The 16,309-nt window shown below is 45.0% G+C and overlaps 1 protein-coding gene across 3 annotated transcripts in view; it reads right to left on the bottom strand.

The window, feature by feature from the left end:
* The window catches only part of pik3c2a (phosphatidylinositol-4-phosphate 3-kinase catalytic subunit type 2 alpha), a 169,340-nt gene that overhangs the window by 18,146 nt on the left and 134,885 nt on the right, over nt 1-16,309 (bottom strand). For all 3 annotated transcript variants that reach the window (XM_033038477.1, XM_033038475.1, XM_033038476.1), the window contains exons 18-26: nt 15,224-15,317; nt 14,337-14,431; nt 8,901-9,081; nt 7,434-7,535; nt 5,741-5,833; nt 4,412-4,541; nt 3,733-3,869; nt 2,855-3,024; nt 1,483-1,639 (exon numbers count right to left, since the gene is read on the bottom strand). In XM_033038477.1, coding sequence (XP_032894368.1) covers nt 1,483-1,639; nt 2,855-3,024; nt 3,733-3,869; nt 4,412-4,541; nt 5,741-5,833; nt 7,434-7,535; nt 8,901-9,081; nt 14,337-14,431; nt 15,224-15,317 — 1,159 coding nt within the window. The remainder of the gene's footprint in view (nt 1-1,482; nt 1,640-2,854; nt 3,025-3,732; nt 3,870-4,411; nt 4,542-5,740; nt 5,834-7,433; nt 7,536-8,900; nt 9,082-14,336; nt 14,432-15,223; nt 15,318-16,309) is intronic.

The raw sequence follows: 16,309 nt of genomic DNA, 5'->3' as shown, positions 1-16,309 counted from the left end.
AGTTTGTTCCATACACTCACCACCCTTTGTGTGAAAAAGGTTACCCCTCAGATTCCTATTAAATCTTTCCCCCTTCACCTTAAACCTATGTCCTCTAGTCCTCGATTCCCCTACTCTGGGGAAGAGACTCTGTGCATCAACCTGATCTATTCCTCTCATGATTTTATACACCTCTATAAGATCACCCCACATCCTCTTGTGCTCCAGGGAATAGAGTCCCAGCCAACTCAACCTCCCCCTATAGCTCAGACCCTCTAGTCCTGGCAACATCTCGTAAATCTTCTCTGTACCATTTCCAGCTTGACAACATCTTTCCCATAACATGGTGCCCAGAACTGAATACAATATTCTAAATTCGGCCCCTTCAATGTTTTATACAACTGCAACATGACCTCCCAACTTCTATACTCAGAAAGGGGCAAAGGTTTAAAGGAGATGTGCAGGGCAAGATTTATTTTTACACCGAAGTTGGTGAAGGCCTAGAACCCACTGTCAGGGGTGTTGGTGGAGTCAGTGCAGGGAATGGAGGAATATGTACAGGCAGATGAGATCAGTTTAACTCAGCATCATGTTCAGCATGGACATTGTGGGCCTGTTCCTGTGCGGTGCTGTTCCAAGTTCTATGTGTAGCAGTACATAAATATAAAGAAAAACAGAGTTTGCTATTTTTTTAAATAAGTAACGTGGTACTGTTTTGTTCCTTAAAAATATAACTTCCAGTTACTGCAGTGATGTCATGGTAAACAGAATAAACTTTTAGTAAAACCGAAACTTCTGCAGATATTCACAAGATAATGCATTTCTCAAAACTTGAATCTTCCCACTTCTAGTGAAATCTCATGAAAGAACCTCAGAATAGACAGTACTGGGTAATGATCAATGCAACTGTTGATACAAAATCAATGCTGAATAAATCTAAAATAGTGCAACAGAAAGAAACAAAGTGCAGTACGGAATAACTGAATGAGGTAGAGTTTAGAGTACGACACAAAGTGCTGAAGGAACTCAGCGGGTCAGGCAGCATCTCTGGAGAATCGCCTATCCATGATCTCCAGAGATGCGGCCTGACCCGCTGAGTTACTCCAGCACTTTGTGTCGTATTTGATACACCTTGTTTCCTCATGCATGTTGATATTCTGCTCCCATTCAAACAGAGACAAGTTGGGCCAAAGGGCCTGTTCCCATGCCTCATCATTCTATGAATCTCAGTGAGCTGTTAAAAACAATGTTCTTCCAGCATTTCTTCTCATTTGCTGAACCCGAGATGGCTGCTCTATTCCACCTAATCTGACGGAGGGTCCCCAACCTGAAACATCGTCTGTCCATTCCCTCCGGAGGCACTGCCTGACTCGCTGAGTTAATCCAGCACTTGGTGTTTTGCTCAGGATTGCAGCACCTGCGGTTCCCCATGTTGTTATTTTACCGAGGTGCTACCTCAGCCGTGACAGACAGACAAACACAATGATGGGGAGAGTGCGTTACCAGTGAGAGGAGGTTGAGGAAGTGGTTGGCGTGCTTGCGGATGAGGTTGTATGACTGACAGCACAAGTCCACAAACAATTGGAACCGGCTGGTGGGCTTCTCCCCCCCGTTGATCACGTACGCCATGTCCGAGGTCAGCACGAACGGAGCGCGGTCTCTGACGGAGAAACAAGACCATGTTAGACCGCAAACCAACCTCCCTTCCACTGACACCATCTACACCACACTGCTTCGGCAAAGCCAGCAACAAGTCACTCCCTGGCCGCTCCCTCTTCTCCTCTCTCCCATCAGGCAAGAGGTACAGAAATGTACAAACGCACACCTCCAGATTCAGGGACAGTTTCTTCCCAGCTGTTATCAGGCAACTAAACCATCCTACCAACAACTAGAGAGCAGTCCTGACCTCCTATCGACCTGACCCTCAGACTAACTTTAAATCAGACTAACTTGCACTAAACGTTATTCCCTTTATCCTGTATCTGTACACAGTGGACAGTTTAATTGTAATCAGTCTTTTAGCTGCATGGATAGAACACAACAAAAAGCTTTTCACTGTACCTCGGTACACGTAACAATAATAAGGTAAGCTAAAATAGACTCATAAAGCACAGAAACAGGCCCTTTGGCCCAACTTGCTCATGCCGACCAAGATGTCCCATCGACACTAGTCCCACCTGCCAGTGTTTGGCCCATAATCCTCTAAGCCTCTCCTCTCCAGGTACCTATCCAAATGATTTTATAAATGCTGCATCAACTACCTTCTCTGGCAGCTCGTTGCATATACCCACCACCCTCAGTGTGAAAAAGTTGCCCCTCAGGTTCCTATTAAATCTTTCCCCTCCCACCTTAAACCTGTCCTCTGCTTCTAGATTCCATGCAAAATAAGCAGCCACTCTGTTTCACCCTACTGCTTATATCAAAATTTAAAAGAACCAGTACAGATAATTCTGGAACATGATTTTGATTGGGAACAAGAGAAGTACTTACAAGTTATTTTGGAAATTGACATGCAGAAAAAAAGCTGCCTTGGTTTACAGGGAAAAAACTGTTTCCATATAACCTCCCTGCAGTAATCTGACTGACCATTGTTTCTCAAAAATACAGCTGCTACTTTAACCATGAGTGGCCTTTAACATTGACATGCAATTGCTTACTCTAGTAGGTAACAACTGTGAGGCTATACAAATAAATATTCCTTTATCTGGTGCTGATACAAAGCAGAGTCAATGGGTAGCCACCGCAATTATAAATTAACAACAGTTTTGAATTACTTTAATATTACAAGGAGTAAAAGAAGGGAGAGCAGCTCGGAGTGAATGGGAAAAGTCTGGTCTAAAGATATTGAATGGATTGGAATGAAGAGGAAATGTACCTTTTGAAGCTTCCGAACATCTGTGCATGTCCGAGGAATTTGCCAAAGTCAATGTGGAACATGTGGCCACTGGAGCGCAACATAATGTTGTCATTGTGACGGTCACAGATGCCCAGGACATAGGTGGCCACGCAGCATCCTGCGCACGAGTAGATGAAGTTCTCTGACGCCTACGGGTTGAGCAATCAGACAGCACTCATTGAAACGTGTCAATAACACCACTGAATAACATCTGCTCCCCTCTCCAAGCAAAATCTCCTCAACGTGTGCTTACTCTGAAGGCAGGCATGGGGAGAAGGCAGGCACGGGTTATTGATTGGGGACGATCAGCCTTGATCACAATGAATGGCGGTGCTGGCTCGAAGGGCCGAATGGCCTCCTGCATCTATTTCCTATGTTTCTAAGAGGTTCTCCTCCTCTCGCTGGGAGTCTGAAGAAGGGTCCCGACCCGAAACGTCACCTATCTACGTTCTCCAGAGATGCTGCCTGACCTGCTGAGTTACTCCAGCACTTTGTGTCTTTATCAGCATCTGCAGTTCTTTCTTTCTGCCTTAAATAATTCTCGGAATTGATAACCTGGCACAGCAGGTAGAGCCGCTACCTCACAGCGCCAGTGACTCGGGTTCCATCCATGTGCCTATCCAAAAGTCTCTTAAACACCACTATTGTACCTGCCTTCACAACCCGTGGCTGCATGTTCCGGGCACCCACCACCCACTGGGTAAAAGAAGATTGGCTCATCAGAAATAAATCATCTTTGACTGAGAAACGCCCTGTGATGATTCCAGGTACTAAACCAATCTGAAATAAAATACAGCAGGTGGAACCTCCCCCCTCCCCCAACCCTCTCCCTCCCCACCACCCCATCAGCACCTCACCTTCTCATATTCCTCTTCTGTGGGGTTGTATTTCCGAAGCCAATCAGCCAATGGTTTATCCTTGAAGGAGCCAGTGACTCCATACTCAACTTGGATTTTCCGAAGAGTTTCTGAAGAGGGTACAAGTTCAACCATTCCTGCAGAGGGGAGTCAAGATTGCATGAGAAACAATCCCTAAACCCAGCACATCTCCTCCCTCTCAGTCTTGACTTGAACAGGATAGGAAGCATCTCAGTTTGTATACAAGCCTCTCTGGTTGCAAAAATACTCAGAGAGCATTCGGCAATTCATTCATGAATTCACTGCCACAGATGGCTGTGGAGGTCGTCAATGGATGTTTTAAAGTGAAGATTGGAGATTGTCAGAGGTTATGGGGAGAAGGCAGAAGAATGGGGTTGAGAGGGAAAGATAGATTAGCCGTGATTGAATGGTGGAGTAGACTTGATGGCCTAATTCTGCTCCAGAAACCTATGAACATTTGAAAACTTCAACTATGAACTATAGTCTATGGTTGCACCAAGCACTTTGGATTTTTTGCACTACTATCAGGTTTATTAATTTATTGAATTTATGTTTATTATATATTTTGCCGATGTATTGAGTTTACAGGCCAGTTATGCTGCAGCAAGTAAGAATTCCATTGTTCCCCAAGAATAACACACAGTCAAATATAACATACCTCTATCCTTGCCCGTGGAGATACACTTGAAGATGACCATGCGCATGTCCAGTCCTTCCTGCAGCCAGATTTTGTCCATGATTTTGATCATCTGCAGTGCCAACATGTCTTGACGCATATCTTCCCCAACCTTGTGCAAGTAGAAACATGAACAGTGCAAATCTGTTTTTCCCAATGGACTGCATTAACAGGGAAGCTGGTTTGTGACTAAGTTGATAACCAGGATTGGACATTGTTCTGCATGGATATTGTGGGCCGAAGGGCCTGTCCCTTTCTGTACTGTTCTACGACTCCAGTTCAAGCATCAAGACTGAAATATTTCCACATGTAGTTTGGTTTACACATAAGGAACTGCGGATGATGGTTTACAAATAAAAAACAAGGTGCTGGAGAAACCTAAGGGGTCAGGCAGCATCTCGAGAGAACATGGAAAGGTGACGATTCAGGTTGGGAGCCTTGTTCAGACTAACCTGAAACGTCACCTCTCCACGTCCTTCAGAGATGCTGCCTGACCCGCTGAGTTACTCCAGCAGATGGTGTTTAGAGTCCACTGATGTATTCGCTTCAGCTGACTTGGCAGTCCGATTTCTTCACTGTCTTCCACTCACAATTTAAATAGTTTACTTTAGAGACACTGCATGGAAACTTGCTTCAGCCCATCGGCTCCACGCTAGCCATTGACTACCCATTCACACTGGTTCTATGTTATCCCACTCTCTCATCCACTGTCAACTTGCCACACACCAGGGGCAATTTACAGAAGGCCAATTAACCAAAGAACCCGCACACATTTAGGACCTGGGAGGAAACCGGAGCACCCGGAGGAAACCCACGCAGTCACAGGGAGAACGAGCAAGTTTTACTCAGACGGTACCAGAGTACCTATTAAGGGTTTAGAGACGCTAGAGGCAGGAAACATGTTCACAATGTTGGGGGAGACCAGAATCAAGGGCCACAGTTTAAGAATAAGGGGTAAGCCATTTAGAACGGAGATGAGGAAATACTTTTTCACACAGAGAGTTGTGTATCTGTGGAATTCTCTGCCTCAGAGGGCAGTGGAGGCCGTTCCTCTGGATGCTTTCAAGAGAGTGTTCGATAGAACTCTTAAAGATAGCGGAGTCAATGGATATGGGGAGAAGGCAGGAGCGGGGTACTGATTGTGGATGATGAGCCATGATCACATTGAATGGCGGTGCTGGCTCGAAGGGCCGAATGGCCTACTCCTGCACCTATTGTCAGGATCTAAACAGCTGTCTGGTGTTGTGAAGCAGCAGATCCACAGCTGTGCTACTGCACCTGGGATAGGTCCAACTGCAAACACTAACTTACCTTGAACATGACATTGATTTCATCTCCCAGTGGGTCGGCATTGACCAGCGTTAACTTCAGTGGAACAGCATTGGAGTTGAAGAAGGAGCAAGCCTACAGATAGAAAAGGAGGGAGGTTTATTATTATCATATGTACCTAGGTACAGTGAAAAGCTGTTATCAGGCAACTGAACCATCCCATCAACGACTAGAGAGCAGTCCTGAGCTTCTATCTACCTCATTTGAGATGCTCTAACTATCTGCGACTGGACTTTATCTTGCAATGTATATTATTCTCTTTAACCTGTATCTGTAAACTGTGGACGGCACGATTGTAATCATGTATTATCTTTCCTCTGACTGGATGACACGCAACAAAAAGCTTTTCACTGCACCTCGTTACACGTGACAATAAACTAAACAGTGGAAAGCTTGGTTTTGCATGACATCCAAATAGAGAAAACTAAACAGAGACACAATCAAGTCAAACTCAAGTACAATAAGTAGAATCAAAGGGGAAGATACAGAGTGCAGAATATAGTTCTCAGCATTGTAGCGCATAATTCCAGGGACAATGCCCACAATGAGGTAGAGGTGAATCAGACAGTGCCCTCCCTACCTTAAGGAAGGACTGTTCAGAAGCCTGATGACAGAGGGGAAGAGGCTGTTCCTGAGTCTGGTGGTGCATGCTTCAAGCCACTGTACCTTCTGCCCGCAGGGAGAAAGAGACCAGGGTAGGAGAGCACTTTGCAAAACAAATACAACATCCCACGAGCTAAAGAATGTTGAGGAGATGATGAGATGAGATATATGGAGGGGGCGGAGGAATTTTTGGGACAGGGATATGGGAAAGTTGCAGGAACGATAAACTGTGATGTGGTACGTACAAGCTCTGGGGAACCAGAACTGAAATGGTCAACGCTAACAAATGGATCATTCAGATATCTGGTTGGTAGATTTGAGAAATGGCAAGTCCACATGGGTCAATGCTTTCTTGACTTCTGCATTTCATTTGAGAAGTTAGAAAGGCACATTGATCAGCAGGTCTGCTTCTGGACTTGGCACAGTGCCCACAACTGAAGTATTCAATAGCACCATGGTATAAGGTATCAGACAGTGCCAAAGAGGGACTGACTACACTAGTTGCCAATGCAGTTGTCTTGCAGGAGGATGGGAGAGGGGGCAAGTGTAAAACGTAGTCCAGGCTAAGCAATGATCAGGCTCCCCGATGTAGCCATGTTCAATATCTATGACGCCCCATCCACTTCCATCACTGTCAAACTTGTATTTAAAGACGGAGACACAAGGAACCGCAGATGCTGAAATCTTGAATAAAACACAAAGTGCTGGAGAAACTCAGGAAGTCAGGCTGCCATCATTCTTCCAGCACTTAGTGTTTTACTTGTATTTACGGATGCATTCAATTAACAGGGCAGCTGGTGTATGATTGTGATGCACAATTCCACCTAGTGTATCACTTGCCAGGCTTGGTCCTGCCCCCACCACTTTTCCAGCTTTCTCCCTCCGCCCACCCCCACGACAATCAGTCGGAAGGGTCCAAATCCAAAATATGACCTGTCCATGTTCTCCAGAGATGCTGCCTGACCCGCTAAATTACTCCAGCACCTCACATCTTGTTTTGTAAACCACCATCTGTAGTTCCTTGTGTCTCCAACATAAAACAATGAAGTTAGTTTGGTGAGGATGGACATACCTTCATGTTTAATTCCTTCGCCACCAGGCTTGGATTGAGGGGTAAACGACACTTGTTTTTGAAGAACGTCTGTACACGGTCCAAGCTCTCCTGAAGGACAGCCTTTTAAGAAAAATAACAAAAGTTTTATTTTTTTTGGATATGCAGGGAATGGAGGGAAATGGATCACCATGTCAGTACTGAACACGTGATCAATATCCCCCCCCCCCCCCCCCCAGTCCTTCTGTCAACTTGTGTGACCGCTTACAAGGATCTATTCACTTGGACCCAAGGCCCCTCTGAACATCAATGCTATTAAGGATCTTGCCATAACTTTATACTTTCCCCTTCCATTTGACCACCTAAAGTGCAACAACTCAGATTAATTTAACGGCATCATGTTCAGCACGGACATGGTGGGCCGAAGGGCCTGTTGCTGCGCTGTACCGTTCTGCTTTTCTATGAAGCAACTTAATATTTCACTTTTGCAAAAGTACTTGTAATAGCGCTCACAGATGACATGCTGGGATGTGACCAGACGTCATAGGAGCAGAATTATGCCATTCAGCCCATTGAGTTTAATCCACCATACAATCATGGCTGATCTATTTTCCCCTCTCAACCCCTTCTCCCCGTAACCTTTGACTCCCTAATCAAGAATCTATCAATCTTGGCTTTAAATATACCCGATGGCTTGCCTCCAAGGCCGTCTGTGGCAATACCTGAGGCACACGAGAGTAATGATCTTTGAATGAATAATATCCTGCGATTGTATATTCATGAGAATATAGAATGATATTCTCGAGAATACAGAATGATCGAGGGGATGATAGGGTTAACGTAGATGAGTGTATGACTGCACTCGGCCTGTACTCGCTGGATTGTAGAAGGATGAGGCGGGGGACCTCATTGAAACCTACCAAATAGTGAAAGGCCTGGATAGAGTGGATGCAGAGAGGATGTTTCCACTAGTGGGGAAAGTCCAGGACCAGAGGGCACAGCCTCAGACTAAAAATAAGCACCTTTTGAATGGAGATGAGGAATTTCTTTAGTCAGATAGTGATGAATCAGTGGAATTCATTGCCACAGACGGTGGTGGAGGCCAAGTCATTGGGCATTTTTAAAGAGATTGACAGGTTCTTCATTAGTATGGGTGTCAGGGTTTACAGGGAGAAGGCAGGAGAATGGGGTTGAGAGGGAGAGATAGATCAACCATGATTGAATGGTGGAGTAGACTTGATGGACCGAATAGCCTAATTCTCCTCCTATGAACTTGTAGATACATAAGAGTCATCCTTTTCTGGGTGTGGGGCTGGAGAGGGAAAGAAAAAGTGTCCGCTTTAAATACACAATGGACCTACGAGGAATGCTGTTGCATATTACAGCTCCTGTGTACAAGAACCTTTGTCGATGAGTACAGTGGGGAAACCTGCAGAGACATGTAGCGCGTTGCATACTTTAGTTGCTGTGTTTGTGCGAAGGCCGTACCTGCCTCGCTGATCCATTCGCTTGCCGAACCTTCTCTGCAACCACTCCCAGCTTGCGCACCAGCCTGCTCTGCCTCTCCAGCTCCTGCCTCAAGCCCAGGCCACACACGCAGAGCAGTGCACCCAGCAGCAGCTCGTAACGCACCCCAAAATACGCCTCATGGAGCGCGTTGTTCAGCAGCCTGTGAGGTTAGAGCACAGTTGAAGAATCAGCAACATACAGCAATGCTCAACCTCCGGTGTCTGTGTGGAGTTTGCGCGTTCTCTCTGTCATAACGCGAGTTTTATCCGGGTGTTCCGGTTTCCTCCCAAATCCCAAAGGCGCGCGGGTTTGAAGGTTAATTGGCCCTCTTTAAAATTGGCCTGAGTGTGAAAGTGGGATAACAGAACTAGTGTGAACGGGTGGTACACAAAATTGCTGGGGAAACTCAGCGGGTGCAGCAGCATCTATGGAGCGAAGGAAATAGGCGACGTTTCGGGCCGAAACCCTTCTTCAGAGTCTGAAGAAGGGTTTCGGCCCGAAACGTCGCCTATTTCCTTCGCTCCATAGATGCTGCTGCACCCGCTGAGTTTCCCCAGCAATTTTGTGTACCTTCGATATTCCAGCATCTGCAGTTCCCTTTTGAACACTAGTGTGAACGGGTGATTGGTGTGGACTTGGAGGGCCAATGGGCCTGTTAAACCAATATGCAGAAGAACCGACTAGAGAATAGGCCATCCTAGACTGGGTATTGTGTAATGAGGAAGGATTAATGAGTGATCTTGTTGTGCAAAGCCCCTTGGGCAACAGTGACCATAATATGGTGGAATTCTGCATTAGGATGGAGAGACTGGGGTCCTGAACTTAAAGAAAGGAGACTTTTAAGGTATGAGACGGGAATTGGCTAGGATAAGACTGGCAAATTATACTTAAAGGGTTGATGGTGGAGATGCAATGGCAACGATTTAAAGACCGCATGGATGAACTACAAAAATTGTTCATCCATGTCTGCCGAAAAAAGACGGGGAAGGCGGCACAACTGCGGCTAACGAGGCACATAAAGGACGAGGCACATAAATTGGCCAGAGGAAGCAGCAAACCAGAGGACGGGGAGAAAATTTGAACTCAGGAGGACAAAGGGGTATTAAAAGGGGGAAAAAAGAGCATGAAAGAACGCGTGCAGGGAAAACTGTCTGTAAAGGTTTCTTTAGATATGTAAAGATAGTGAAGATAAATGCAGGTTCCTTACAATCAGAGACAGGTGAATTTATAATGCGAAACAAAGAAATGGCAGAACAGTTAAACAAGTACTTTGGCTCCGTCTTCAGTAAGGAAGACACAAACAATATCCCAGAAATACTCGGGGACAAAGGATCTAGTGGGAGGGAGAACTTGAAGGGAATCCACATTAGTCAGGAAATGGTGTTAGGTAAACTGTTGGGACTGAAGGCAGATAAATCCCCACGCCTGATGGTCTGCATCCCAGAATATGCAAAGTAGCCCAACAAATCGTGGATGGTGATCGTTTTCCAATGTTTTCTCGACAGTTCTGTAGCCAATGTAACTCCACTATTTAAGAAAGGAGGGGGAGGAAAACGGGCAATTATACACCAGTTAGCCTTACATCGGCAGGGGGGGAAGATGCTGGAGTCGATTATTAAAGATGTTATAGCTGCGCATTTGGAAAGCAGTGACAGGATCGGTCAGTCAGCATGGATTTATGAAGAGGAAATCATGTTTGATTGATCTATTGGAATTTTTTGAGGATGTAACAAGTAGAATGGATGTGGTGTATCTGGGCTTTCAAAAAGCCTTTGACAAGGTCCCATACAAGAGATTAGTGTGCAAAATTAGGGCACATGGTAAGGTCTCGACATGGATAGAGAACTGGTTGCAGGCAGGAAGCAAAGAGTAAGAATAAACGGGTCCTTTTCAGAATGGCAGGCAGTGACTAGTGGGGTGCCGCAAGGTTTGGTGCTGGGACTCCAGTCATTTACAATATATATTAACAATTTAGACGAGGGAATTAAATGTAACATCTCCAAGTTCGCAGAGGACACAAAGTTGGGTGGTAGAGTGAGCTGCGATGAGGATGCTATGAGAATGCAGGGTGACTTGGGCAGGTTGGGCAAGTGGGCAGATGCATGGCAAATGCAGTATAATGTGGATAAATGTGAGGATATCCACTTTGGTGGGAAAAACAGGAAAGCAGATTATTATCTGAATGGTGTCCGATTAGGAAAAGGGGAGGTGCAACGAGATCTGGGTGTGCTTGTACATCAGTCATTGAAAGCAAGCATGCAGGTACAGCAGGCAGTGAAGAAAGCTAATGGCATGTTGGCCTTCATTGCGAGAGGAGTTGAGTTTGGGAACAAGGAGGTCCAACTACAGTTGTACAGGGCCCTGGTGAGACCACTCCTGGAGTATCGTGTGCAATTTTGGTCTCCTATTTTGAGGAAGGACATTATAGCTATTGAGGGAGTGCAGCATAGGTTTACAAGATTAATTCCCGGGATGGCGGGACAGACATATGGGTCGAATACTGGGCTTGTATTCACTGGAATTTGGTGAATTTGAGGTGGAAAAACTTCTTAACCAGAGTTGTGAATCTGTGGAATTCTCTGCCACAGAAGGCAGTGGAGGCCAATTCACTGGATGTTTTCAAGAGAGAGCTAGATTTAGCACCTAGGGCTGAAGGAATCAAGGGATATGGGAGAAAAGCAGGAAAAGGGTACTGATTTTAAATGATCAGCCATGATCATATTGAATGGCTCGAAGGGCCGAATGGCCTACTCCTGCACCTATTTTTCTATGTCTCCCTGCTGTATCTGTAAATTAATGTGGAAGGCAACATTAATTTGTGAAGAAATATCACAGAGTGGGCACTGCACATAATGATACACAATGGGAGAGGGGAGAAGAGAGGCATCTAGCATTTAAGAGTGCAAACATTCATAAACAATGGGACGAGAAGCTTGAAAGCGTGCACCACCAGACTCAGGAACAGCTTCTTCCCCTGTTATCGGGCTTCTGAACAGTCCTTCCATAAGCTAGGGCACTGTCCGATTCACCTCTACCCCATTGTGGACATTGGATTTTGTCTCTGGAACTGATGCGCTACAATGCTGAGAACTATATTCTGCACTCTGTATCTTCCCCTTTGTTCTACTTATTGTAGTGGAGTTTCACGATTGTATTTACGTAAAGTATTATCTGATCTGATTGAAAGCATGTAAACAAAGCATTTCACTGTACCTCAGCACATATAACAATAATAAACCTCATCCTAAATAATTGTACGCATATTAAGCTTCAATAATTGGTATGCACCTTGAAATAAATGTTGCACAGACATCTTGACAGAGAAAAGTTTTCTAGAAACTAAAAATAGTACAGTGAAGGATTGTGTGTGCAAAGACATTGCTATGGTAACCAAACTGATTGACTGCAAAACTTGGATATTTAAAAACTGGCACTGGCACTGAATTTGCAAAGATTGTAGTGGGATTGGCAGAGAGTTGTGGATGTGGATTGGGAAGTGGACATGCTATTTTTGCTTGGTTTCGTGGTGAGAATTGTCCAGGACGTGGAGCCCAGTTGGTGAAACCGTACTCCCACTGTGCTCTTGTCACTTTGCCTTCTGAGAAATTTGAGGTGCTGGACTGCCTTAGTTTTAGTTGTAGAGATAACAGCATGGAAACAGGCCCTTCGGCCCACCATGTCCATGCTGACCTTCGATCACCTGTTCACACGAGCTCTACAGACAGACACAATGCTGGAGTAACTCAGGTCAGGCAGCATCTCTGGACAACATGGATAGGTGACCTTTTCTCAGTCTGAAGGAGGGGCCTGACCCCCAAAGGGTCTCATATTCATTCACTCCAGAGATGCTGCCTGACCCGCTGAGTTTATCCAGCACTTTGTGTTTATCTTTGGTATAAATCAGCATCTGCAGTCATTTTTATGTTATTCCAATTTCACATCCACTCCCTACACACCAGGGGCAATTTCCAGAGGCCAATTAACCGATAAACCTCCACATCTTTGGGGAAGAAACAAGAGTACTGCATTCAGAGGGGTAATTAAAATCTTCATCTAAATGTTAGGCTTTCAGCACCATGCCTGCTATCACGTACCTCTCAGCCGGTTATATTTATTGTATGACATGCTTCAAATTAGTCAAGGTACACATGCCATAACAATGGCCCAAATATTCTTGGCAATGAAGAAAATAGAATTTCATGCATTGGGATTTAGTGATCCATGTAATTGCTAGGATTTAACTCTCAGATATATCGTTAGGGACATCACCTCTTGGGAGCATTCAGTGTGACCCAGCTACAGTGGTAGCATCCGTTTAGTTTAGTTTAAATTAGAGATATAGCATGGAAACAGGCCTTTCAGCCCACCAAGTCCATGCCAACCTAGTTCTATGTTATCCCATTTTCTCATCCATTCCCTACCCACTAGGGGCAATTCGACAAAGGGCAATTAACCTACAAACCCCACACGTCTTTGGGATGTGGGAGGAAACCGGAGCACCAGAAGGAAAGGTTTTCTCCGAGATATTCGGTTCCCTCCCACACTCCAAAGGCGTGCAGGTTTGCAGGTAAACTGGCTTGGTACAAGTGTAAATTGTCCCGAGTGTGTGCAGGATAATGTTAATGTGTTCATAAAATCTCTTAAAAATAGCGGAGTCAGGGGATATGGGGAGAGGGCAGGAACGGGGTACTGATTAGGGATGGTCAGCCATGATCACATTGAATGGCGGTGCTGGCTCGAAGGGCTGAATGGCCTACTCCTGCACCTATTGTCTATAATGTGTGGGGATCGCTGGTCGGTGCGGACTCACCCTGTGTCCGCGCTGTATCTCTAAAAAAAGCTACACGGTCATAGGGAAAACGTGCAAACTCCACACAGTCTGCACCCGAGGTCAGTCTTGAACCTAGAACTCGGGTGCTTTGAGGTAGCAACTCTGGCAGCTAGAGAGAATAGCCTATTCTCAAAGTTAATTGACATGGTTTACTGTACAGACTATTTTCTTATCCTTCAGTTGTCTTTTTAATCTTGGTCATAGTCATACAGCACGGAAACAGGCCCTTTGACCCAAACTCCACATGAGAAACAGCCCTGAGAACAGGCTGGAACCCAGGTCTCTGGCCCAGAGAACTAGCGACTCTACCAGCTGTACAATGATATTCAGTCCAATCCATTACAACGAACAATAATTGGACAGATATTTTTATTTAAGGAGAGCAAAACATCTGTACAAGGCAATCACTGATAGCAGTTAAGTAATACAGGGGTAATTTGCAATTGAGCAAGAATGAAAGAGGCTATCTGTAAATTAAACTAAAATACCCTACTACCACAAAGCACACTCTTTCCAAGTAAGTCAGAGGAGAAAGCAACATTTATTATGCACACAATGTCTGAGGTTAAAAGTTATCTTCTCACCAGTATAAGTGGTGAGCCACACAGATATTCCCCAGAGCTCGAGATAAGAGGAATTTCACCAAGGCATTGTCCAAGTAACACTCGTGCTTCACAGCCTGGAAGTAAAACAGCGACAAAGTAAATCACACGACCTTGGCCAAAACAAAACTGAGGCCCTCTGTGAATAGCAGGAAGACACCGAATCCAAATTTGTCTCAGAAATATATTCACTCAGTGCTGAATATTTTTCAGCTTTCATTTCGCCCAATATCGCATTGCTAGAAATATATACAGGAGTATTTATTTTCAAGGGGAAAAAAACAGTTATGGAAATCCAAAATTTAAACTGCAAATGTTGCATTTGAAATGCTCAATAGGTCTGGTATCATCTGCAGAAAATGTTAATGCTTCTGGTGAACAATGATGTTTTTAAAATTATACTTTGTAAATCATATGTTCCTCATGAGAAAATTTAATCAGGGGGTCGCACTCAGTCAAGGGCTCACTTTAGAAATACAGCACAGAAACAGGCTCTTCGGCCCACTGAGTCCAGCGATCCCTGTACACGAGCACCATCCTACACATAATGGACAATTTACAATTTTAACCAAAGCCAATTAACGTACAAACCTGCACGTTTGGAATATGTGAAGAAACTCGAGCGCCTGGAGAAAAGCCAATTAACGTACAAACTGCACCCATAGTCAGTATCGAACCCTCGTCTCTGGCACTGCAAGGCAGCAACTCTATCCTGCGCCACTGCCTTACCCCATCTTTAATTAAGGGCTCATGTCTTTACCAATACTGAGCGTTTCAGTTTTGATAAACCCCGATCTGATTTGTATCATAACGTCATTCAATGTGAAATTGTTGAATTGTTTGAGACTGTGAATCAGTAAATGACACACCTCGACAAACTGGGGCAGGTAGTCAAGCAGTTCGCCATCAGTCATTTGGTCGATCCAGTTCACCGCTGTCTCTCGCACCTCCTTGTCTGCAAATCTAAAACAAACATCATGACCAAATGCTGCAAGCCTGCTACTTTAAACTATGCTAGAGCCTTTAGTTCACCTATTCCATAGAAGGGCAAGGAGAAATGAATTGGCAATAGTGCAAAGCTAGTGTAAATAGGTGATTGGGGATTAGCACAGACCTGATGGGCCGAATGGTCTGTGTCCATGCTGCAAGATTCAAATAATTTACAATTCTTCAATAATAATATACAATACAATCTACAATAATTAAATTCTTCAAATTTGCAGTTTGCATGAAACATACACAATCTATACATAGAACAGTACAGCACAGGAACAGGCCCTTCGGCCCACCATGTCTGCTGAACATGATGTCAAATTGAAGTAATCTCATTTGCCTGCATTTGATCCACATCCCTCCAATCCCGGAAATTCCGTGCCTCTGTAAAACCTCTGAAACCCCACTGTTGTATCTGCCTCCACCACCACCCCTGGCAGCGTGTTCCAGCCATCCATCATCCTCTGTGTAAAAAAAAAACCTGCCCCACACATCTCCTTTAAACTTTGCCCAATGAGTAATGAAGGATGGCTGCACTTAGGATAAAGGGCGATATTGTGGCTTCAAGAACACCAAGCAAGAAGAACAAGGAACTGTAGACACTGGTTCACAAAAAATACACAAAGTGCTGGAGTAACTCAGCGGGTCAGGCACCATCTCTGGAGAACATGGGTAGTCTGATAATTTAGTTTAGTTTAGAGATACAGAGCGGAAACAGGCCCTTCAGCCCACCTGGTCCGCACCGGCCAGCGACTCCCGCACATGTCCTGCACAGACTAGGGACAATTTATATTTATACCAAGCCAATTAACCTACAAACCTGTACGGCTTTGGAGTGTGGGAGGAAACTGAAGATCTTGGAGAAAACCCACGGGGAGAGCGTACAAACTCCGTACAGACGGCACCCATAGTCGGGATCTAAGCCGGGTCTCCAGCGCTGTAAGGCAGCAACTCGATCGCTG

This window comes from Amblyraja radiata, chromosome 20, assembly GCF_010909765.2.
Source record: "Amblyraja radiata isolate CabotCenter1 chromosome 20, sAmbRad1.1.pri, whole genome shotgun sequence".
Taxonomy (NCBI): Eukaryota; Metazoa; Chordata; class Chondrichthyes; order Rajiformes; family Rajidae; genus Amblyraja; species Amblyraja radiata.
Note: the sequence above shows the minus strand (reverse complement) of the source record. Positions and strands in the feature narration are given on the sequence as shown.